General features: G+C 38.8%; 1 protein-coding gene across 2 annotated transcripts in view; it reads left to right on the forward strand.

Annotated features, from left to right (window-relative positions):
• The window catches only part of LOC136711559 (receptor-type tyrosine-protein phosphatase-like N), a 141201-nt gene that overhangs the window by 84083 nt on the left and 30068 nt on the right, over window positions 1–27050 (forward strand). For both annotated transcript variants that reach the window (XM_066687892.1, XM_066687891.1), the window contains one exon: window positions 447–511. In XM_066687892.1, the coding sequence (XP_066543989.1) occupies window positions 447–511 (65 nt within the window). The remainder of the gene's footprint in view (window positions 1–446; window positions 512–27050) is intronic.

Raw genomic sequence — 27050 nt, forward strand, 5'->3', positions numbered from 1 at the left:
AAGTAGTATAGCTGACTAGTACTACAAAAAAGAGTTTGACACCGGGGCTCCTGAGAGGCAAATCTGGTGGAAGACTTCACTTGGAGTACAGAATTCATGCCATAGCCTGGATCAAGATGGTCTCCAAGGCAATGCAAAAGCCTCTAAACGCCAGTGGGGCCAGGTTGGGAGAAATCGGCTGGGTAATCTTCAATACTTTGCACAGCACCTCCGTGTGGCTGCACGGACACCTGCAGGTTGAGGTTGGCAACAGATGGATCTGCATCAAAGCCTCCGATACAGGTTTTGCCTCAAAGCGGGGAGTTGTTGTTGAGGAATTGGTTATTCCAAATTGGGGTGAAACAAAAGGGGGTGAAATAACATGCAAGTCCCAAATTTAACAAGTCTGCCATTGTTTGCAAGGCAAGGGGGACATTTCATTTAAATGTTTTATTTTCTCCCATCAGTGGCAGAGAAGACGTTTTTGGAATCAGAGACTGGGCTGAAGATCTTGCAGACTGGCGTGGGAGAGGTGGGAATTTGTTTTTCCCTTTTTCTTGGGTAATGTTGAATCTAGAGAATCTCAGCTGCCTACTCCACTCTTCTTTTCAACACACCTGATTGCTTTAGTTTAATTATCATTGCTTGCTTAAAAGTTGCTAAATATTTTGTGGGAAAAAATATATGTATTGACAAAAAACACAATTTCCTTATTAGTATTTACATTATGTAGCTTAAGAGAGCGTAGGGGATCTGTTCTGCTCCCTGTTTATGACATAACCAGAGCAGAGTTAAGACCAAGAGCTGGGCAAGCTTCAGGAACACTTTTGGTGTTATCATATATGAGTCATTAACAAACAAATTCTACACCATCTTAATATTAAATGTGTATTGTTTTGTTATTTTTGGAAGAAATGCTGCTCAGTAGACCTAAACATGTTAAACACGTTTTAATGGGAAAACATGATATAAATGGGAACTAAATGTTATTTAAAGATAAACATTTATTTCTAGTTTTCTGAGTGAGTATCTAATTACAGGAATTGGTCCACCAGATTCATTTGACTTTTGTATTTTGTATGAAGGCATGGGGCTCAAGTCCTAATTAAAAAAAATGTCAATAGTCAATAACATGGGCAGCTGTATAAGTTGTATAATAATATAGCTTCCCTACGCCTGTATCTTTGGTCCATCTAGGAGTATAAACCACAAAATGCAGACCTTAAAATCAGTACAATCTATGTAAATATGGAAGTGTCTCGCTACTGCTTCAAGGATCTACAGACAGTTATTATTACCTTATAAAATAGTTTTAAAAAATGGTGGTTTACCCCACTTAAGACATCAGCTTATTTTTATGGACAGTTGTATTATGCCAAACAGCAAACAGTTTAACATGTCACATTGCACACATTTACTCTTCACTGCACTGCCATGTTTCACTGATGTATCCCTTGCTATTGATATCACGTCTTTTTTTGCCTGATCTGTTCTAAATGGTTTTAGACATTGGAAGTGTTGCATTCAGATGGCCAAGTTCCTTACATAATCATACCACACCGTTAAGGATTTGATAGCACTTGGTGTCACTACAGCTTAGTATGTGTTATTTTGGAAACATAAAAGAGTTTTAAACATATTTTTCAGCTGCAGTATATAAGTCTACATAGGTCAATCTGCATTGATTTCTTCATTCCGTGAAATGCAGAAAACTTTACTTCAGTTGAAATGGAGTGACCTTTGTGGCATTCAGTTCGATTGTATCAGGAGAAAGGTTGAGCTGGCATCCCCATTGCTATGGGTGTCATGGTGACAAAGTGGAAGTGACCGTATACCTAAAATCTTTTTAAATCGCTTATACCTGCATGATGCCTATTAAATAAATGTGAAAATTAATGTTTATTTTAAGTTAAATTCAATGTAAATGATTATGTATCACAATTTGCTTTACTCCCGAGTAGCTGTAGTGCTGATTGGGCGACAGGTATACATGCTGATATGTATAATAATGTTGTGCAAATTCTTGTTTCCCTCTGCCTAGCTTTTTATACATTACCTCACCTCAAATGGTCTCCACTTTTTTCAGATTCCTATCTCCCTATCCCCTGACACTTTCCAGCACCACTCACTCTTCCCCAGTTCCCTTTCACCCTCTCTCCTCTTCCCCCCTTTGCAGATTTCCTCCCCTTTCTCCCTCTCTTCCATTTCTGATCGCTCTCTCTCTTTCCCTACAATTCCCCGTCTTCCACAATTCCCCCTTCTGTCAGTCTCTCTCTCTGCCTCCCATATTCTGAACCCCTGTCTCTTTCCCTTTCTCCCTCCCTCCCTCCCCCCTTCTCATTTTCTCCTTTGTGCTCTCTATTTCTGGCCATTCAATTCCCTTTCTCTGCCTGTGCCGTGTTCGGTTTTTGTAGATGTTTAAATCTGGAATAATTCCCTTTGTTACACCCTGCCGCTCACATGTTTTAATTATTCACCTTCAGTCGCTGGAGGGGTACTTCACTCTCTGGGTTTTATTTATTTATTTTCCTGCCTTATTATTTTTGTTTTTATCCACTAATTAGACCTGGCTGCACCTGCCTCTCTTTAAGTCTTTTATGTTAAATAAATCACCTCCTTTTTTGTTTTTGTTTCACTGTGTTGTGTTTTGTGTTCCCCCCCCCCATTCTGGGGTCTACAGAGAAACTGAGGCGTTCTATGTTTTAACCCCACCATGATTATTCCTCTGTCTTGTTAATTGCAATCCTCATAGGCAGTACCATGTGCTAATTGAACGGGGCTTTGCTTACATGAAGCAGTAATGTTTTGGGAGTCGATGAAGAGCAACCACAAAATGGAATAATAAATAGTGAAAGGGTTTCCGAGCACACTTCTTGATTGTTTTTGTGATCTAACAGCTACATAATTATTTATTTTTCATCTTGAATCAAATAGACTTGTATCTGTGGTGACTGTGTATTTGTCTGGTTGTTTTTTAATGCTACAGCAGATTATCACTCTCAAGAACCTTTTCAGAGCTCATATTTAACTTCCGAACATGCACTTTGAACTGGTTTCCTTCAGGTGTTTAGTTTTTTCAGATTAAAGCCTTAAGCTCTGATTTGGTATTACGACTCTGTATATTAAAGGTCACTGCTCAATATGACTATTGCTTTTCATTGCAGTCTGTCATATCTATAAAATGACAGAAAGTTACTTCAGTATTTAGAAAGTCTTCTCTGAGGAACCTACTTTGATTTGTATCTTTATATATAAGGATGTATAGTGTTCTGGGGAGATTTAGGCTATATGTCAGCAGAAGACTTTCAAATTGAACTGTAAATCTGACAGGTAAACCAATGAACTACATTCAAAACAAAAAGCGAATCCATCTGGACAAGACTCCTGCTTTTTTGTATAGTTGTGGAAAAGCCAAGGATAGACTGAATTGCAGCAGTAGGCTTGAAGTAGCCATTCACTTACAGAATAAATATATATTGGTAATATGTTTTGTAAAATATATTTTACCCAGAACATATTTAGAAATAATATAGTCAAAATATATTTTAAATATATTTTATAAATTTAAATATATTTGTAATACTCAAATTATTGCTGTTTTAATATATTGTTAAATATTTGTGACAACATACACTACACTACACTAACCCCAATTTTTCCAGTTTTTATGGAAATTTAAGCAGTTCAAGTCCAGTGAATAACCTGAAATGGTACAAAGGTAAGTGGTAAACTGCCAGAGTTTACAAAAAAAGGTTAGGTTACCAAAAACTGAAAAATAATGTACATTTCAGAGTTATATACTGTGTTACTACACCCTCTTAAGCATTATTTGGCAGTTTTACACGCAGCTCCTGTGCAATGCGCACATTGTTTGAAAGGTATTCTCTTAGCTACCAGCACGTTTAATTCTCAAACGATTAAACAAACAAAATGATTCCATTATTTATTTTTTATCTTCAATTGTTTATTTGTTCTATGCTTTAATTTAAGAGTACATTGTGACAATAAACTTTTGACCAGTAGTGTATAAATACCAGGGCTGGGGTCAACTAATTCAATTCCAATTCAATTTTTTATCCCTTTAAATTCCAACACATCAATTCATTATCCAAAACACTTTCCTAAATTCCTTTTCAATTCAATTCATCTCAATTCCAAATTCAGATCAATTCTGCTAGCTCAATTCCAATTCAATATTCCAATTCCTTAATCCTTAATGGTTTCCTTCTTTGTTACCATCACTTAAGTTTTCAAAGTGGTCAAACACCAGAGGCTTGTCTGACATTGTAGAAGTGTTTGTCCAAATCAGTAGGCAGTGGGTCCTCAGCCAGTCCAGGTTCAATCACAAAATCAGGGTTCTCAGTAACAGTCCAAGTCAAAACCACCACAATCCTTCTACCTAACAAACAAGGAGAGCGAGGTAGGTCCTTATATAGTAAGTTTTAGAACAGTGGGTAATTGCAAGTAATTGAGATGGTTCTTGTGATATATCCTTCCCAACAAGAGGGTAGGACAGGACTAGGACACTGTCTTGTATGACTGTCTATTAGGTGGATGAGGAACTCATTGGCTAAGATTCAGATAATAGAAATTCCTCAGTTGCTAGGAGGCCAGGAACAATTGACCCGAGAAGCTGCTGAGAAGCATTTGCCTGTAATTTTAATAATAAAACATTGTCTTGTAAACATTGTATTGTGTAAGTCATTGAAAAATGTGATGAATTTTTTTTTATTACAAATAAAATAGTTTAAGAACAGATAATACATAATTATAGAGGATTCATAATGGATTAAAAAGGGTAAAATGGTAAAATGATTAAAACAAGGCACATGAAAAGCATTTCCAATTCAAATTCTGAAGTCTGAGATATTGACAATTACAAATTCAATTCCAGCTTAAAATGTCAAAATTCCAGTTCAATTCCAATTCCAAAGATTGAAACATTCACAATTCCAATTCATGAATTTGAATTACAAGAGTCATTAAGAATTAAAATTGGAATTGATCAATTCAAAAAAGTATAAGATTTGAGTTGGAATTAGCCCATGAATTTCAATTTAATTTGAATTGACCCCAACCCTGATAAATACTTCCAAAATATATGTCTAATATATGTGACTATATTCTTAATATATTAGTACAATATAAAAAGTGTATATTTTTTGTTGTATTTGTTATATTTAAAAGTTCAATCTAAATATATTTTACTTCTATTACCTATATATTGTATCAATATATTAATAAATTATGTCTAGTTAGAAGAATATGTTTTAATAATATTCATACTATATTATTAATTTAATCAAAACATACATTTGCTGTATTCACTACAGGTGTGTTTTGTATGTTAATAAGTATAATTAAAAGTCACAGCTAATATCAGAAAACAATTATTCAGTTTTACACTTACTAGGTAGTGTTTCAGTCCAATACTACAAACATAATGACATGGACCAGCAAAATACAAAATTTGACTACATATGGCTCTTAGCAGGGAGTAAATTGTTACTGAAGCATATAAACGTTCTTCACAAATTGTATTTCTGCATGGACATTTAAATTAATTACAACAAAAATACAAAGTAACTTTAATCATTTGCCTTTGAAACTTTTGACAATATTGATTACTTCATCATGCATGAGTAAATGCAACATTGAAAGTAATATGTATTCCAACATTTGAAACATGTTAGTGCTTGTAAGCAATTCTGTACATTTTGCAGCACTATTTCAATACAATTGTATATCAGTAAACAAAGGGTGCACAGACACATATATCTTTATGTGTGTATATACATATATATATATATATATATATACACTCACCTAAAGGATTATTAGGAACACCTGTTCAATTTCTCATTAATGCAATTATCTAACCAACCAATCACATGGCAGTTGCTTCAATGCATTTAGGGATGTGGTCCTGGTCAAGACAATCTCCTGAACTCCAAACTGAATGTCTGAATGGGAAAGAAAGGTGATTTAAGCAATTTTTAGTGTGGCATGGTTGTTGGTGCCAGACGGGCCGGTCTGAGTATTTCACAATCTGCTCAGTTACTGGGATTTTCACGCACAACCATTTCTAGGGTTTACAAAGAATGATGTGAAAAGGGAAAAACATCCAGTATGCGGCAGTCCTGTGGGCGAAAATGCCTTGTTGATGCTAGAGGTCAGAGGAGAATGGGCCGACTGATTCAAGCTGATAGAAGAGCAACTTTGACTGAAATAACCACTCGTTACAACCGAGGTATGCAGCAAAGCATTTGTGAAGCCACAACACGTACAACCTTGAGGCGGATGGGCTACAACAGCAGAAGACCCCACCGGGTACCACTCATCTCTACTACAAATAGGAAAAAGAGGCTACAATTTGCACAAGCTCACCAAAATTGGACAGTTGAAGACTGGAAAAATGTTGCCTGGTCTGATGAGTCTCGATTTCTGTTGAGACATTCAGATGGTAGAGTCAGAATTTGGCGTAAACAGAATGAGAACAAGGATCCATCATGCCTTGTTACCACTGTGCAGGCTGGTGGTGGTGGTGTAATGGTGTGGGGGATGTTTTCTTGGCACACTTTAGGCCCCTTAATGCCAATTGGGCATCGTTTAAATGCCACGGCCTACCTGAGCATTGTTTCTGACCATGTCCATCCCTTTATGACCACCATGTACCCATCCTCTGATGGCTACTTCCAGCAGGATAATGCACCATGTCACAAAGGTCGAATCATTTCAAATTGGTTTCTTGAACATGACAATGAGTTCACTGTACTAAACTGGCCTCCACAGTCACCAGATCTCAACCCAATAGAGCATCTTTGGGATGTGGTGGAACGGGAGCTTCGTGCCCTGGATGTGCATCCCACAAATCTCCATCAACTGCGAGATGCTATCCTATCAATATGGGCCAACATTTCTAAAGAATGCTTTCACCACCTTGTTGAATCAATGCCACGTAGAATTAAGGCAGTTCTGAAGGCGAAAGGGGGTCAAACACAGTATTATTATGGTGTTCCTAATAATCCTTTAGGTGAGTGTATATACACCTATATATATACATACGGGTGACAAATTAAAGGAAAAAACTGAATAAATGAGTGGAGGAACATAACGAATGCAGATGCCTCTAAACAGTTGTACTACATGATACATTTAAGCAATTCAAATCCTATAATGCTCTGTGGCATGTATGAACATGCCGAGCAGGCCCAGTTGACCTCAATTGTGGATGAAGATGGCAAGAGGAAAGGATCTAAGTGACTTTGAAAGAAGGTTCATTATTGGGGCACGAATGGCAAGAGCTGCTGTCACAGAGACCGCTCAACTGGCTGGTGTTCTTGACAAGTGGACGAGTGCATGTGTGGCAACACCAAGAGAATGGTACAGGCCTGACTGCTTGATCCCTATATTGAGGGGGTCCAGAGACTCTGTTATGTTGTGGGGGGCTTTTTCCTGGCATGGTTTTGGTCCACTTGTCCCCTTAGAGGGATGGGTTACAAATCATTACATAGTGATCACCTTTATCCTGCGGTGAAACATTTCTATTGAACACTTATGGGAAATTTTGGGTCAACGTGTTAGACAGCGCTCTCCACCACCATCATCAAAACACCAAATGAGGGAATATATTTTGGAAGAATGATGTTCCATCCCCCCAGTAGAGTTCCAGATACTCATAGAATCTATGCCAAGGCATCCCAGCATCAGGTAACGAAACATACTGACAAACTGTAGCAAAGTTTCAGAGATGGTTTAAAGGTGATTTTAAAACAGATTATATCTAGGAGTCAAATAAGATACCAGTTAAAAAAAAAAGATGTTGTGCAACCAGAGTTCATCCAAGAATAGTGTAAGCCAGACAAATCCCTGTATTTCATGTGAACCAAGGATACTATCCAGTCTATTTCCAGGACATTCCCTTCAAACCTGGAATAAGTCTGGTTGCTCTCCTCTAAACTGCCTCTAGAGCAATGATATCTTTCTTGAAGTGTGGAGCCCAGAACTGTACACAGTATTCCAGATGAGGTCTAACTAGTGCATTGTACAGTCTTAACATTACTTCCCTTCTTTTAAATTCTGCACTTTTGACAATATACCCTAAAATTCTGTTTGCCTTTTTATTGTTCCCCACATTGTTTGGATGGGGAAAGTGAGGAGTCCACATAGACTCCTAGGTCTTTCTCATGCGTTACTTATCTAATTCTATTCCTCCCATAGTGTAATTATAGTCGACATTTTTGTTACCTGCATGTAATATCTTGCACATGTCTACATTGAATTTCATCTGTAGGTGTCAGCCCACAACTGAATATTATTATTATTATTATTATAAGTCCCTTTGAATAACCTGTGCTGATGAGATTGTATCTGCTGAGCCACCTATTTTAGTATCATCTGCAAATTTGACAAGTTTGCTAACTATCCCAGAGTCCAGATCATTAATATAGATTAGAAAAAGTACAGGCCCTAATACTGCATACTGATAATTGTATGTTAAAAAAACTCTAATAAATTTGTCAAACATAATCTGCCTCGTCTAAATCCATGTTGACGATCTCCAAGAATATGGTTATCGTTAGTGGTGTTCATGAGTCCTGGATAGAAGGGAAGATAAGAAATAGGCATAACATGATACAGAACAGGGCAGTCAAGAGTAGGCTTTTTAAATACAGGTGTTTAGGAACTAAATCAGGTTGTTGGGATAAATGAACGTTGCATGAAATATTAGAGGCATGTTCCCTGTTACATGCATGAAGTAAATCTGTAGGCCAAGGATCAAGAAGGCAGATAGAAGAACTAGATTTTGGAGACATCAGAAAGAGTTACAAGAGAAAAGGGGAAAAAGGCAGGGTGGCAAAATAGGACTATTGCAAAAATCTCTGACACATGGGTGTTTCTCCTCAATGTGTTTTTGCTACATAGCAATGTTAACTGGGCAGACCTCCTTGTGCTCTGTTCTTTAGTGATGTAAAACAAGATCCTGTTTGCTGCTATAAATTTGAGCATAAGAACATTAAAAAGTTGACAAAGGAGAGGATGCCATGCTGTCAATCTTGATTGTTTGGTTGCAAGGAGCTTAATAATATGACAGTCTCATCCGGGCATTTTTGTAAGGTTCCCAAGGAAACAAGGGGAGTTGATTCAGCTTTCAAATGATTTCAAATTCACCCTCTGGTGTCTGTGTAAGATATTTTGTGTAAAGGTATTCTGCTAGATTCTAATTCTAATCTGTGTGCAGTATTTTTCAAATTTACAATAAAGTCTGTTGGGTGTATGATATAATGTGATGTCTTAAATACAGATATCCATTCCATATGAAGTTTTAAATGTAAAATTCCCAGTTTTTCCTCTCTGTTAGCCTTGCCATATTTTCCTATTCAAATTGAATGGTGACAGATTAGATTTGAAGGATTAGACACTTATATAGTGGTGCTTTGTTTTTGTTTTGTTTTGTTGATTTGGGGTTTTGTTATTTAATTACTGTTTACTTTTACAAAAAAAAAGTGTAATCCCACTCCCCCACCAAACACACACATACAAAAAGAGTTCCCTTCAACATGTTCAGTAGTCTGGTTAACAAATACTCAAATACATGTCTGCACTCGCCTGGTAATGAAAAATGACTCATGCAGTGAGTCACAAATGAACTTTCCAAACAGCATTTCAGACTAACAATAAAATATTTTCTGTGCTTGAGCAAGGTAGCTACTGTGTAGGAATACATAAGGTTCAGATTTGGTGGGCAAGTAAACTGTCTGTTAACATTTGCAAAATAATAGGGCAGTCAAGGGATCCTTTAGTCTTGCAGTATTCTGTCAGAACACTATTCAAATCTGAAACAAGGTGCAATTTGGCTAGTGTGAAGTAAGAACTTGTGTGAAAGGAACTACAGGTGACTGAAATAGTTAAAGCAGCTGTCGTTGGAATCCACACATCTGGCTCCTGACTTATGCCTCGGTTCCACTGGCTTAAGCATCCGTGTCGTGCCATGGCGTAACGTCCTCAGACGTGTCCCAGAGCTTTTTTTGCAAAACTAGGCCGTTGTGAAGTCCGTCCCTCTGATGGGAGCAGCAGCGACTGTGGGTTTGGTTTGTGTTTCGTTTTAAAAACAGAGACAGAGAACAACACTACGAGCGATAGAGCCTGACGTGGAAATTACTTTTGTGTCTGTTTTATTCTTTCTGCTTTACATGATTGTAAACAGTGTAATAAATACACGTTTCTGTTAAGAGATATCATGAAGAGCTAAACGTGTATAGACAACATTATATTCAGACAAGCACGTCCCCATAAGAATACGTTTCCATGTGCAACAATAATACTAAATAGCAAATATGTAGTGTTATTATTATCGTCATCATTTGTGCTAGTATATATGTATTTTAAACAGCACAGCGTGACTCCCTTAATTTATTACTCTTTCTGCAGATTTGTAACTGCAAACAATACTTTTTGCCGAATTATTTATAATTTACTTAACAGATGTCCTTAACCAGGGCAAGTTAAAGTTGAAATAAAATACACACGTTTCAGGATTAATCATCCAGCTACAATATAGCAAGTTAGTTTAACTAAAGTGTGCACTCTCAGTTTATGGACGCATTTATTAAACCAGTCCTTAATGTTTTAGAGGGAAACCCAGATCTGCTGTATTTATTTATTCATTAATTTATCTTGTAAATGGGCACACATTAACTAAATCGTGTTCGCCTTCATACTGATTGTGTCTACAGATTTTCCTGCACACCATTCACTTAACACAGCCTCAAACATCGGCCAGCTGTTCATAAAATATTAATAAAATTGGCTGCTACCGATCCGATTATTATCCTTCAGTTTATTTTTAACTAGTCACAGCACTGTACTGGGGTCCTGTGAAATCCAAGTTTTTAATGCACTCGGATATTAACTGTAAGCAGTCATTGTTTCTGTATGTGGATTTCACTTCATGCTGCTAATAAAACGAATTTCTTCGTGATCGCACATGGCACGGCACGACACTATGTATCTGATCTCTTCCCTGTCTGTCTACAAGTCAACATCACACCTCTGCTACTGAAAGCGAAACATGTGGGCGGGACGGACGCTTACGGACACGTCTAGCACCAGATTGTTAACTGTCCACAAAGCACGGGCGCGTCTAGATGCTTAGCCAGTGGAAACACCCATTTAAGCGTCCGGGGCCATTGGAAATGGGGCATTCAATGTACAAATCACATTCTACCAATCCTTCGGCGTGTTGTAGTTTAGCACATTTTGTTTTCATTCTAAGTGCTTGTAGGTAATATTTTCTTTATATAAGCTTCTTCACGTCTTTTAAATTGGTCAGACTGGCAGGATTTATCATGTCTATTCATTCTGAAAGAAGCAACCGTATCTTGCTGGAGTAGCAATTATGTAGATGCATGCCGTTTCCACAGGCTTGGTGTCATTTCCACAAGCTTGTTGAGGTGAAAATTTTGCCTCGGGGTCCTGGTTATGAAGTGTGTTGGAAAAACCAATACAAAGCTAGAGCCCAACCTAGAGCTTAGAAGAGCACAGACCTGTCCTATAGAAGACAAGGAAGATATGTCTCGTCTTCCTTGAAATACAGGTGTTGATGTCCTAAACCTGTCTGAGGCCTGATTTATTTGTATATGTTTTCTTAAAGTATTTTGATTGTAAATTTTTTATAATTTATTATTTTGTGTGTACATTGTTTTAGTGCAGCAATGCAATTACATTGGACCTCAGAGCTTATTTGCTGAAAGCTTAATGGCTTATGTCGTCTAGCAGACTGTCGTGACCATCTTAGAATTCAGTGTTTTCTCTAGGGGAAGAGCTCAGAATTGCTTTAGTGTTGAACTATACTGTTTTAAAATGGCCCTGAAATGAATCTGGATAATTGTTCTCCCCTTCCCTTATGCCCAACCAGAAATTAATTTCCCAGATATAAGTCAATACTGTCAAACATCAAATGAAATGTAAAAGGTGACATTATATTTGGTATAAAAATATATAAATTCCAATTATGATGGGGCTGCATCATTTTAATCTTATTTCATGTGATGGATTATAACTATTACTATCACTATTACTATTACTATTATTTATGTCTTAGCAGACGTCTTTATCTAGGGTGAATTACAGTTTACACAAACAGCATTTTAAAGCATTACAAAAATACAGTAATACAATCAATACAAAATACATTTTGCAATGTGCTAGTTTTGGTACTTGTATCTGGATGATTGAGAAAAAAGCCTGGAATTGAAGGATTCATTAACATGTTAAGGTATCCCCTGCTATAGATACTTTTAAATCCCGGCTTGTGTTGTCTAATGTTACTTAATCATCTTATATCTGACCTAATCAAGAACCAGACTTGCTGCACTGGTTGATTACAATGGTCTTTCCCATGAAATGGTAATGTATACTTATGTGTTTTTTATTGTCTTTTATTCCTCCTTGTTCATGCACATGACCCCTTAAACCGTAACTGACGGCATTTCTACAATCACGGTTTTATGAGTCTTTCTGTGTTGTTATAGTGTATAAGTAAGATACATACCATTCTTCCAGATCAAATATATCATAAACCAATTTGAAAAATGTAACAGACATGTATGCTCTCTCAGTTTGTTCAGATGTGTGTCATAATATTTACCTGGGGAACACAATGTCATGCACTCACCTCACACTTCTCCCACTCGCCACCAGAGGTCATCATCTCCTGAATTCTGAACAGCACTCCAGACATTGCATTCCTCACTATCATGTGCACATGTCCTAGCATTCCCAGTCTCTCATTGGTCCAGCCCTTCTTTCCACTCACCACTGCCTTCCTCTGATGCACCTATATATATCCTTCTGCTGCAGTGTCTTCTTGCCAATTCTTGTTTTGCCTCTTCTAGCCTAAGCCCTTATTGTTAGTGTTTGCCTTCCTGGATTTCAACCTTTGCCTGTTTCCTTGTTTCCTGACTTCTGGACTTCCTTTAGTACCCTGTTTGCTGTGATATTGACCTCTTGCCTGTTTTCCTTTGACTACAACTCCTGGATCTCCTGTATTGCCCTGTCTGCTGGTATTCGACCCCAAGTCCATTCCTGACCTGTTCCCTCTGCTCTGCGCCTGGGTCCTCTACACCTCTGGTTATTTCTGTTTGTCATCCCTGACAGAAGAATTGGCCACTCTATCACTTGCTCCCCCTTCTGTAGAGGCGGGTCCTGAGACTTACACCTGCAGCAGAAGCTCAATCAGTCTGTCTCGCCACTCCTGATAAATATGATGGCTCACCGGACCACTGTCTGGCTTCTTGTATTTTCCCCACCAACCCACTGCATTCCCAACTGAAGAGGCGAAGATAGCATTTGTTCTCACTCTCCTCACTGGTAAAGCACTGCAGTGGGCATCTGCCGTGTGGTCACAACAGGGAGAACTCACCTGGTCCCTTACAGTATTTCTCACCCATTTCAGAGACGTATTTGAACACCCTGCTGAAGGGAGGGATGTGGGATGTTGGCACTTTGTCAGGGCTCCCTGTCAGCTGCTGAATATGCTGTACAGTTCTGCATTCTAGTAGTCACTAGCCACTGGAGTGAACCAGCCCTCCTCACCACGTTTCGCCAGGGCTTGAGCAACGAGCTGCATTTGGAAACAGCCTGCCATGATGATGCCCTAGGTCTTGAGAAACTTATACAGCTCGCTATTTGACTGGATAACTTGCTCCGAATCAGAAGGCAGCAATCCCCGCAGCCAAGTCCAACACTCGGTTCTAAACACGTCACTGGGCCACACTAGACTTTCGTCTAAAGAACAACAGAGGAGGCTTACCCAGCATCTGTACTGTGGCCAGTCCGGTCATGTCCGTCCTGGAGCTGCTTTAGTTTCTTATGATGTCAGAGTGAGTCCTGACCAATGCCCGTTTCCGGTCTACTTTTCAATACAATGTCTTGGTGAAGCTAAGATGGGGCACTGAAACAATCTTTGTCTCTGCGCTGATAGACTCTGGATCAGCAGGCAATTTCATCAATCGAGCGACGGTAAGATGTTTGGGCATGCAGCTCTCTCTGATGGTTATCGACTCCCCAGGTACAGAAGTCATTCTGGGATTTCCCTGGCTCTCTCACCAAAATTCAACCATTTTGTGGACTGATGCTGAGATACTCGCTTGGGGTTCTCATTGTCTGTCCCTTGTAGAGCAACTAACATCGAGAGTCCCCTGCTTTCCACGCCTCCAGAATTCCCCTCCAAGTTTATGGATTTGGCAGCAATGTTCAACAAGTCCCGAGCTTCGCAGTTACCTCCGCCCTTGGGACTGTGCCATTGACATTCTTCCAGGTACCTCTCCTCCCAGAGGACGCATCTACCTCCTTTCCCTTCCAGAGACTCAAGCCATGGAGGAATACATACAGCAGGCTTTGAAACTTGGGATCATTCATCCATCTACCTCCCCAGCAGCTGCAAGTTTCTTTTTTGTTTCCAAGAAGGATGGGAGATTGTGGCCATGCATTGATAATAGAGGTCTGAACGAGATCACCATCAAATACCTTTCCCCTTTACCTTTGGTGCCAGCTGCTCTAGGACAGGTGCATGGAACTCGATTTTTCACAAAACTAGATCTCCGCAGCACTTATAATCTGATCAGGATAAGAGAGGGTGACGAGTGTAAGATGGCATTTATCACTCACAGTGGCTGTTATGAATATTTGGTCATGCCCTTTGGCTTAGTTAATGCTCCTTCGGTGTTTTAAGCCTTTGTAAATGAAGTTCTGAGATGCTTCCTTAATCGCTGTGCTATTGTCTACATTGATGATATTCTTATCTATTCTCCATCTCTCTCTGAGCATATTTCCCAGGTTCGGGAGGTTCTTCACTGTCTTTTACTTAATGGGCTCTTTTGATGGCAGAAAAATGTGAATTTAATCAGAAATGCATCAGCTTCCTGGGCTATATAATTGATGCAGATGGAGTTCACATGGATCAAGAGAAAGTGAGGGCTGTCATAGAGTGGCCTCAGCCAAAGACCGTCAAAGAACTTCAGAGGTTTCTGGGATTTGCTAATTTCTATCGCCGGTTCATTAGAAATTTCAGTACCATCGCCTCACCTCTCACTTCTCTTCTTAGGGGAACCACTCACACACTCTCCTAGATGGACTCGGCAACTACTGCTTTTGTTAAGCTCAAGACCCTGTTTACCACAGCTCCAATCTTGAGACACCCCAATCCTTTGTGTTCTTTTGTAGTGGAAGTAGATGCCTCTGAGTCTGGAGTGGGAGCCGTGCTCTACCGAAGGCACGGACAACCTGCTAAATCCCATCCTTGTGCCTTCTATTATAAGAAACTCTCTGCACCTGAGCATAAATATTACATCAGCAATCGGGAGATTCTGGCCATTAAACTAGCGTTCGAGGAGTGGAGACATTGGCTAGAGGGCGCCAAATACCCATTCCTGGTCCTCACAGATCATCGAAATCTTGAATATATTTGGTCTGCCAAACGTCTTAATCCACGTCAGGCGTGATGGGCACTTTTTTTCACGTTTCCATTTCACCATAACATACCGCTCCGGATCCAAGAATACCAAGGCGGATGCCCTGTCACGACAGTTCGACAATTACATTGCTCCGCTCTCCCCAGAACCTATCCTGCTTTCCTCCTGCATTGTGGCTCCTATCCAATGGGATGTCATGCCCCCAATCCTGTGAACCACCACCTCCTAACTGTCCAGCACCACTTACCTTTATTCCCGCTTTGGTGCATTCACAGTTGCTGCAATGGTTGCACTCTATCCCTGCCTCTGGACATCCTGGAATCAATCGTACCATCTCTCTGGTTCAGAGGAAATTCTGGTGACCCACATTGGTGTCTTATGTAACGTGCTTCGTTGCTTCCTGCCCAGTCTGTGCCCAGTCAAAGACCTCCCTTCAGCTCCCTGCCGGTCTCCTGGAACCGCTCCCTGTACCAAACAGACCCTGGTCGCACATAGCTCTTGACTTTATCACTGATCTCCCTCAGTCTCATGACTATAACACCATCCTTGTTGCGGTAGATCGCTTCTCCAAAGTGTGTCGACTCATCCCATTGAAGGGAATACCCACCACACTAGACCCTGCTGAGTTCCTTTTTGACCATGTCTTCTGTGTATATGGTATACATATACCATATGGTATATGTATATGGACATAGTATCTGACCGTGGGCCCCAATTCACCTCACGGGTTTGGTCAGCTTTTCTGAAAGGTCTCAATATCAATATCAGCCTCACCTCCAGTTACCATCCACATTCAAATGGTCAAACTGAAAGATTAAACCAGGAGATCAGTAGGTTCCTACGTTTGTACTGTAGCACCTCTCAAAAGGACTGGAGTCAATATCTCCCATGGGCAGAATATGCCCAAAACCCGCTCATAAACTCCTCCACTGGTCTCACACCCTTTCAATGTGTTCTTGGGTTTCAACCTCCTCTCTTTCCCTGGTCAGGAGAGCAGTCAGATGTCCCAGCCATAGACAAATGGTTCCAGCATTGCAGTGAGGTATGGCAGGCAGCTCATGTTCGACTACAACAGGTCATCCGTCACCAGAAAATTCAGGCAGACCGTCGTCGGCGACCAGCTCCTCAGTACCAACCTGGGCAGCAGGTTTGGCTCTCCACCAGGGACATCCGTCTCCGCCTCCCTTCTATGAAGCTCAGCCCATGGTTTATTGGACCCTTTAAAATCCTCCGACAGGTGAAACCCGTTTCCAATCGCCTTCAACTACCTCCACAATACAGAATTTCTCCTACCTTACGTGTCTCCCTTCTGAAGCCTGTGATATCCGACCCAGCTCAACCCGCCAGTTCAGCCTCTGATCACCTTCCATCTCCTCCTCCTCCCTTGAACCTGGAAGATGGCTCTGTATACACTGTCCACTCCCTGCTCTGTTCTCGTCGCCGGAATGGCTGTATCCAATATCTGGTGAACTGGGAGGGATATGGTCCAGAGGAGTGTTCCTGGGTTCCGGCATTTGACATCCTAGACCCCTCACTCATTGCCGACTTCCATCTGGACCACCCCCCGGCCTCGTGGACAACCCCGGCAACAGCGACCTGGGACGTCAGGGGGCGTTTTATAGGGAGGTCACCAGAGGTCATCATCTCCTGAATTCTGAACAGCACTCCAGACATTCCATTCCTAACCACCATGTGCAGAGGTCCTAGCATTCCCAGTCTCTCATTGGTCCAGCCCTTCCATCCACTCACCACTGCCTTCCTCTGATGCATCTATATATATATATATCCTTCTGCTGCAGTGTCTTCTTGCCAATTCTTGTTTTGCCTCTTCTAGCCTAAGCCCTTATTGTTAGTGTTTGCCTTCCTGGATTTTTACCTTTGCCTGTTTCCTGACTTCTGGACTTCCTTCAGTACCCTGTTTGCCGTGATATTGACCTCTTGCCTGTTTTCCTTTGACTACGACTCCTGGATCTCCTGTATTGCCCTGTCTGCCAGTATTCAACCCCAAGTCCGTTCCTGACCTGTTTCCTCTGCTCTGTGCCTGGGTCCTCTACACCTCTGGTTATTTCTGTTTGTCTTCCCTGACACACACACTGTAACATACATTACTGTGCATTAGCCAATTTACACAAACCCATGGAGGTAAGAGGAATGATCCAGCAATGTAAATGTTGCAATGCACTGTGATCAAAATGACTGACTGCAGACTGGCATTTTTGCTTCCTTTTTTGAATGTGGGAACGCTTATTGCACAAACAATCTACCCTGAGGATACATCTCCCCTGTTGTTGGATAGTAATGGAATAAAGGAATAAAGGTCTTCACTTCTTTTCCCACAGCCGTAGTCACATACTCTTAATGTTGTTAATGGAAACTACAATTACTAACAAGGAGTAAGACCATGAAATGCTATCACTGGATTGACTTGATAATTGTTGCCATGGGGATGATACATTTGGTGATTCTGTATTTTCCCTGCTATCCAGTGTAATGACCGTGCACGGCCAGTTCCAACAGCACTGCAGATCAATAACATCATGTTTTACAGCATAAACAGTGTGACTGTTTATGGTCTTGGGTTGTGGCTTTGGTGTTTGTGGATACAAAATTCAAGGAGCTGTCGCATGTTGCACATACCTGTTGCATCTTTTATTTAGCACAACATTTGCTGAAGGGGAAGAAATTGTCACTCCCACCTCCTCTTCTCTTCCTTGCTTTACCTGGTGAGCCTCCTGTGCCTTGGACCCACTGCCTGGAATCCTTCCAGACGTACCTCGCAGCTCTCGGCCTGGAGGATGTGAGTGACACCTGCAGAAAGGCTATGCTTACTCACAGTTTTGGGACGGAAATGCAGGACATTTTCAAAACCCATTGGTCCTGCTGCTAAATACTCCGACACTATTGTGCTTTTGAACTCACACTTCACTACAGCTCAGAGCATCATTGTCCAGAGAATGCTTATCTGTCAGGGCCAACATCAGGTGGGTGAGTTAGTTCATCACTGCGTAGCACATTTTCTATGCGTAGGGAGTTTTTGTCATTTTGGTGCGTCGCAGAACATTTTAATAATACTAAAGTTCAGGAAAGACTATTACTAGAGTCTGACAACCTGACACATGCTAATGTTATTCAAATAGCTTTTCAAATTTTGTCTGCCACCCAATTCGCCTCTAAGTTAGCTTGCCCCAAGCCGTCCTCACCTCCAATTGCGGCACACCAGGTGGCTTAGTCACTACAGCCTGATAGTCCTGACTCCCTCGATATCGGCTGAGATCTCCCTTCGGCTCTCAGTGCGCTACAGTCCCAAGCTCCTGATAGGTTGTATTCTCCATGTTTCCCGCCATGGTGCCAACCTCCTGTTATGACTTGTTTACCATCCTGGATTTCACTTTCCTTGACACCAGAGGGTAAGCTATCCATGCTGTCAGCTAACCATGGCAACAGCAATGGCCTCCCTACCTGTCTGTCAGCCATTAACCACCAGCCCCTTCTCGGCTACTTGGTGCACCCCATCATCCAGACGGTGATGGTGTCAACACTCAGCTGCGAACTCTGTTGGAAGTGGGTGTCATGCATCAATCAATGATGCTCCATGGATTCACCACTTGGTGATTGCTAAGAAAAGATCAGACTACGTGTGTGCATTGATCTCAGGGCTGTGAACAAGGTGGCCATCACAGACAAGTACCTCCTACCCATGGCACAACAACTCACCTCCCAATTCCACATGTCCACAGTGATCAAGAAGCTGGGCCTTCCTCAGGGTTATCTACAGGTTCCCCTCCACCCTAACTATCAACATTTCACAGATTTCATCACCCACGCTGAGGTGTTTTGTTATATAAGGAGACCTTTTGGGATCAGCTACGCACCCAGCTGTTTCCAGAAGGTCATGTCAGACATATTTGTGGGGATCCCTGGGATGGTCATCTACCATGACAATATTGTCCTACACACCCCATGAGTGCCACCCAAGATGAGTGCCTCCACGTGGTGTTTGAGGTGCTAGCCAGACGCCGCCTCACTCTCAACAGAGAGAAATGTGGCTTCTCAGCACCAATTTTGTGGTGTTTCGCCTGACAGCTGATGCCCTCACTTCACTCTCCACCAATACTGAGGCAATTCAATGCCTTGCCAAGCCCACCAACACAGCTCATATTGCCTTATTACTCAGGATGAGATGAAGCGGCTAGTGGGATGCCCATTGCTGGCGCAGAAGCTGCTATGTGGCCGCGGATGCTACATGGAATATTTGGAATATGAAACCGAATATTCCGGCTCTGAATATTCAGAATATTGAGGGTGGTATTCAGAAGATGAAAGGAATTCTGTGCCACAAAAGGCATCCATAAAAACAGAGAGGGTGTGACTTAAAAAAAGACAGACTCAGACAAGAGCAGATATTTTGTTGTATGATGAAAGTTCAGTTTTGTTAAGAATTCTAAAAGGAATAGAAATTACAAAGCAGCTTAATGGGAAAAAAGAAACAGATGTACTGCATTTACTTTAAACGACTGATGGTAAAATGTGGTCTGCATTAACACCACACTAATTTAAGTCACAAATATCTTAAATGTAAAATTCCTAAAAATATCTCACAAAATACAAAAAGTAATTATAATAAATGTCTATCTATTGTTAAATATTACACTAAAAGGAAGACAGCACTCAACAAAATTACAGGTACGTACACTGTGCTTTCAATTGTAGTTTCAGGATCCTTTTCACATGTATTGTCTAGGTTTTAATATCATTATTTGTGTCTGTTCTGTTTATTTTGGACATCTGCTTTTCGATTAAAGGTATCAAATGGATGGAATATTGTTAACTGTTGCCCTTTCCTATCTTAATGTGATTTGTTAATACTTCAGAGATGCTTTGGAGCTAGTTTGGTATAGTTTTTAAATTTGTAATTATAAATCTAAATATATGCATGTCATTCAAGAATCCAGGATTTAATTCATATTCAAGTTTTGTTCTTCCCAATACAGTATTTGAGAAACGTCTTCCAATCTGACAGTTACAAGCTTTGAGGATATTGTGTCCTTTTGGTGAACCTCTTTCATATTTAAGATGTTCTCTTTGTCATTGTATAGCCTTCCTGACCATGTTGCCAATTGTGCTGATTAGGTTAAAATAAGTATTTTCAATGTCTTGACCTTTAATAAAAGATGTTGTATTACAGAGTTTTATATTGTCATATTAGTTTGAAGTTTGAATGACTTAGCCTGCTACTTGGCTGGTCCATTTCTCAATCATTCAAGGCAAGTAATTTTTACAGTTGTGAATGTAGAAATCTGGCAGCACTGTAGGTGTATCTGGGTGTGCAAAAGCCAAAAGGACAGGGCCCTGAGCATGTGAAAGAGCTTCTCCAATGTGTCCTCGAGAAACATCTCCACACTGGGTAACAATGGAATCGCATTGAAATGCACACAAATCCTCACCTTGTGCATTGTCATTTGTCAACAGCAATGGAATAATCAGATGCCCTCCTGGCTTCTCCGTAAGCTCAGTCATATCTTTCTCTTAGTCCACATTCTTAAAGAGTTCAGGCTTGGAACACATACAGGTTCAGTGTCATCCTGCAGATTTATTTTTTATTTTGTTCTGCTAAATGATCTGCAGGCCATGTATACATGTGATGGTGTGCTCCTCATGTGGTGAGATGGTTTGGATCACAGGTAGTGGTCTGTGAGGGAACCAGAATTTCTGCTAAATCAGTCAAGATTCTTCTTAAGAAAACAAACCTCTGTGTGTCAGTGGTTACTTGTCTACAGAAAGCAACATTTTCTTATGGAAGATGGTGGCCCAAATCACAATACGAATACAACACAAAAATGGGAATGGAATCAAGGCATTCTGGAAATGATATTCATTGAGCATGTGTGAGCTGTCCTCAGCCTATCCCCTACCAGTAAATACACTCAACAGAGACTAATAGAAAGTCTGTACCAAGAATCACCTGGCAGGGAGTAAAAAGCAGCAGTGAAAACTATTACTCCCACCCCTATTTGTCCATTAAGATATACAATATATTAATAACATAATTCAATGTTTCAATGTATTTAAAAGAATAAGGTCTCTCCTTGGCCCAAATGACTGTGTCAATCATTTTGATTGGCAGTTTCCAGTACATTCCAGAGGTGTCCTGCGAGACTGAACAGGCCATCAAATTTACTCACCACTATCCTGCTGGAAACATTGTGTTACACTCCTAGCTTTGCAACATGGCATTATCATTTTTGAAATCTATAGGTTTCTTTTTTCCAAAATGTCATAAAACATCTTGGCAATCTTTTGGCTAGGCTAAATCAAAATTCTGATCTACCTGCAAATTGCAAATTACAAATCTGTACCCAATCGCAATTTAATTTATTGTCATAACAGATCTCTGCCCAATTGCAGTTTAATGTATTGTCTTTTGGATTGTTTTTCTTTGATGTAAACGTTTCTTCCTACACAATCTGTTCATAGCACATGACTTTGGTGCAATCCATAACTGCTGGAGGGAGAGTTTATTAGAGTCCCATTATTTGTGTTATTGTAGAATATGTGTAGATATATTTTCTGGTAGAGTCGCAGAATATTATCAAAAGTACTCAGACAAATACATATAAATGAATGCATGTGTAATTATTAAGTAAATATATCAAATGTAAACTAATTTCTAATACTCCCCCAGAGCAATGTTTATTTAGAAAAAAACAGACATACTTAGGAGGCAATACACTGTGTAGAGTTCAATATAGATTTTGAAGCAAAGATGCAATGTGAAATATTTTGGTGTACTTCCTGGCAGATACTGTAGACAGACAGATAGATATGTATTAATGTATTTACATTTCATGGGTTCAATTTCCTAGGTCTGTATCAACAGTTCTACCCACAATATGTTTGAGGTGTATCATATTCTTTGGAAACAAATGCTATGGTGTTTATCCACAATGAAAACAAATATTCGTTTCAACAATTTCATTTTCTTACAGTGTTTTGCTTGTTTTTGATTCTTATATTAAATGTCTTTGCTTAGATTTTCTGAGATCAGTTGGTTGCCAGGGCACATTAGACTTTTTTGTTCGTTTGTAAAATCTTGGGTCAGGTGGATGCTGTAATATGATATTGAAAATTGATGTTCCGACACGAAGAAACAAATATCCTAATTTTGTGTTTTTTAATGTGAGAAAAGAGGCCCCCTCTTGTTTGCCATGTTGGCCTAGCCAGAGCGCACGGGCTCCATCAGCAACATGTGGAGCTGTCGCCACGGCAACGCCTTTTGATGTGACAAGTGGCCGCCGAGAGTGAATAGTAGCGGGGCGGCTTATAATAAGGAGGCCTCCATACAATCTGGAGCATCGCAACCAAGAGCTCCACATTTACCCCTTTTCTCCCTTTTTAGTCCTTCTTTTCACACTCATCCGGCTTTTTTTTGTACCCTGTCGTTTTGTTCTCCCGGTACTCGCATTTCTTTTTTTTTTCCTGCTTTCTCGTTTTTCTTTTCTCTTTCTTTTCCCTTTAATGGGGATTTTTTTGATATGACTTGTCAGTTATTCTCACCCAAAATCGCTGCGCAAATGGGGGTCTGACCAGGAGCGCGCTGAGGGGGGAAAATCTCTTTTTGTTGGTCTATTTTGAAACGTACTTTAAACGTGACTGGACAAGCTGCAGCGGTGGCCGGCAATGAAGATGCTGTAATTTCCCTTTTTCATTTAGGTGAGTTACGTTTAATCTCATTCCAGATGTATCTTCTTTAGTCTATCTTTATAATTGCGCTCCGGTGGGTTTAATTGATTTGAGGTTCACCGCAACTACTGCTCCATAAGCCGTCATAGTCGTCCAATTTCGGGAATTGTATTTAATATGGATGGTATTTGTACAAATAGAGCCTAGAATTGATAAATACATCTAATTCATTTCTGACAAAATTAACCTTTTTACATTTTCGGTTCCTCTTGCAGAAAAGGGAAATATTATTTGCTAGAGAACCCTGAAGGCTTTTGTATATGCCTTTAGTTTACTTAATAAATACATTAATAAATCAACCAGTAATATTTGTAATAGTAGAACTAGTAGTACTTAGTATTAATACGTTAATTAGTCGTAGTATTAAAAGCAATAAGAAGTGTTTTTAACTCGATAAAAATAATTGTCTTTCGGGTAAATAAATAAATAAATCATAAAAACATGTTTTTTTTTTGTTTAGAACGTTTTTGTTTTGTTTTTTACAATCTGAATTTGTATACCCGTCATTAAAATTAATTAATAATCGTATTAACAATAATTGCAAATAAGTGTATAAAAAGTCAGTCCAAAACCAAGACAAAAGTCCCCCAGACACTATATGTGAAGCTATATATTGACAGATAAAATAATTCGAACCGCTTGTAAAGAATTTAAATGCGTTATTATTATTATTATTATTATTATTATTATTATTATTATTATTATTATTATTATCAATAATTATTATTATTGTTATACACGTGGAGCAAATTATTTTATTATGTATGACATTTATGGCTATAGAGATTAATTATATAGTTACGAATAAGGAAAGCAATCCAGACTTTGCGTCTTTTTAAAAATAACATACTGGGTTTGATTAAGGACACAGGGTGTGTTAGCGCGGGCACTGTGTTGGAATATATACAAGTAATTTACAAATATTTTTAAAAATAAATGTAATTTAGAATTCCTAACTCAAATACAGCGTTCATTTTAAGACACGTTGTTGCTTTAGTTTAACTCCCAGATTAATTTTACAGGAGTTTCTCATAAATGATAATTAACACATTTAGTTGTTGGCTGAAAAAACGACACATGCTGTGCAAAAGCTACATGAAATGTATCAGTACACATTTTGCGTATAATTTTTTGTAGGCTGCAACACACCAGTTTTTATGATTTGTATCTTATATACATAAATGGCATATCTATTTTACAATTATTTGGCTGAATTCCTATCAGTTCATATTGTGCTTCAAGCATTGGGATGTTTCTTTATAAGTGCCTTAATATAAATTGCGTTAATTTAAATGCATTAGGCTGGCGCTTTCATGTTTAGTGAAATTAAATGTGATGTTCTATATAACTCAAATTGTACTTTCTTTATTATAAAACTGATATTTAAGTTTTCTATTATATTATTTGTTGTATTTCTGCTGCTCTGTGTTAAATAATTATATCTGGATTGGTAAAGCAATATATGCACACCTGTTCATATCAGTTCAGGACGTTTTTCAAAAGGGGAGCAAGAAATTGAATTGTTTGGAGTTTATTTTTCGATTACAGTAATGTAGTAAATTACCAGACAAAAAATATCCTATATAACCGATATCTGGCAATAAATAAAAAAAAAAAAAAATCTGCATGGAGAGAATAGACAAACGCTGTGTGTATTATTTTCTTTAATTCACAATGCAGTAAACGTAAACTTTAAATATACATGTCAGACTTTATTTTATTTGCAATTGGATTACAAAAACCGTAGTTAAAAAAAGTCAGGCTCGCACATTTTGTTTCAGACATTGACTTACATTGATACTTGCGGTTGTATTCTTATTCTTATTCTTATTCTTATTATAAAGAATGCATCTATATATATATATATCAGTCTGATGAAGCAAATTGGATGCTAAGATGTTTCAGTGACTTATATGTTTTATATAATGTAAATATGAACGACATAAATCTAACGAAATAATCCAATATAACAGCCGGAGGCATCCATTTTGTAATTAACCATGTACCTAACGTGTACCTCAGAGATTAATGTATTTACCGATATTTGTCCAGTAAATGAAAACCCAGACCGCCTTTTCATTTGGTATTTAAAAGTAGTATCATCCTATATTGGCTTTGGTTTATTCCTACGCATTAGTGTTGTTGCAGTATACATTATATTAACTTAAGTACATCTCCAGGTTAAGGAGAAATGCCGTAATTACAACAACAATAATAACAATATTAATAATAAACAAACAATTACTATTAAAATAATGACATATTATTGTTATAATGTGTCTCATTGTAATAAGGATTATGAGCAGCTCAGGATCTAACAGGGGAGTGACCTCCCAAATAACCCATCATTAAAGTGTATGCCTGCATTAGTATCCTAGATTGCAATGTTGTCATAAAGTCTCTTTGGTACTTTCTTCTTAGGTTCCTTCTAGTTTTATGTATTTCTGAATAATAATGGGAATAATAGACTGTTTCCTGTGTAAATAATCTATATATCATATATCTATCTATCTGTATCTCTCTCTCTCTCTCTCTATATATATATATATATATATATATATATATATATATATATATATATATATATATATATATATGTATATATATAATGAAAAATGTAATAGAAGAATGATAATGATAAATAAAACAGTCTGCTCTTTCAAAAGCCATTAACTTAACTGGGCAGCCTCCAGTGCGCTTCAGTGCATTTTCAGTGAAGGTAACAAGATTTGCATAGTGCGTTATTTTTGTTTGCAATCCATAGGTATGGATTGCATTTATTATTCATGTAGGGAAAAGCTTTGTTTTCTTCAAATTTTCCTCAGAAAAGGAAAGACAGTATATGGGGGTAGGCTACAAACAGTGTCTTTCAAGGTAAGATGAATAAAAAAACACACAATGGTTATTCTGTAATTATTCTCCCATTCATAGTTTTTCTTTGATTTCTTTGATTTGTACCTTTTTAGATCTGTGAACAATTTATATTGTTCACTGACCCCTTAACATGAATCAATAATCACCAACACCGTGTTGTAAATGTGACAATAAATCTCATATCCCAGTGCATTTGTCTCCTTTGGGATTGCAGAGGATTTTTGATGGTGCTCACACAGTTTGTTTTAGTAGATTTGACCTAAGTTCTCCTAAAATCACTATAGATTGACCCACTTGAGTCTGCTTTAATCACCAGTGCGTGTTGAATTTACCTTCCTGTCAAACCTCCTTGCTTCCTTGCAATTCCTTTAAATCTGTGATATGTAATTTCCTGAAGGATTCTAGTTTCTGCCTGGTTAAAAATGGATTGAAGGCGAAGAGAGTTAGGTGGCTACCAGGGGTCACTCACTCTGAGACTGGGGCTATGCCACAGATTCAGCCAAGGATCTCACATATTAATGCAAAATCAGCAGTGTACTGCAAATAAATATGAACATTCAATATAAAAAGGTAATGGTTCAAAATCAATAATTTGTATTATTAATATTATTTACAATTCTCTGTGTTTTGATTTTTAAACTGAAATCCTGTTTAGTTGTAAATTGTCTTCACACATGAAGCAGCCTTACATAAACCTTATATAATACCGAATATAATCAGTGTATTTTATATTCAATAACAATACATCAACAAATTAAAATAATTTATAAATTAGACAAATAATACACTAAGCACTATCAAAAAACAATAATTATGAAAAATAGACAGGATGGCAAAAAACTGTTATTTCTGTAGAGATGTTTAATTGATTGAACAGTTTGGAGATGTGAAAAGGTGTCAGCTTAGAACAAGAAGAAGCGATATGTGATATGATTGAAGATTTTACAATGGCAATGGACTGGACACATTGCAAAAAGAACAGAT

Source organism: Amia ocellicauda, chromosome 16 (genome assembly GCF_036373705.1).
Source record: "Amia ocellicauda isolate fAmiCal2 chromosome 16, fAmiCal2.hap1, whole genome shotgun sequence".
Lineage (NCBI taxonomy): Eukaryota > Metazoa > Chordata > Actinopteri > Amiiformes > Amiidae > Amia > Amia ocellicauda.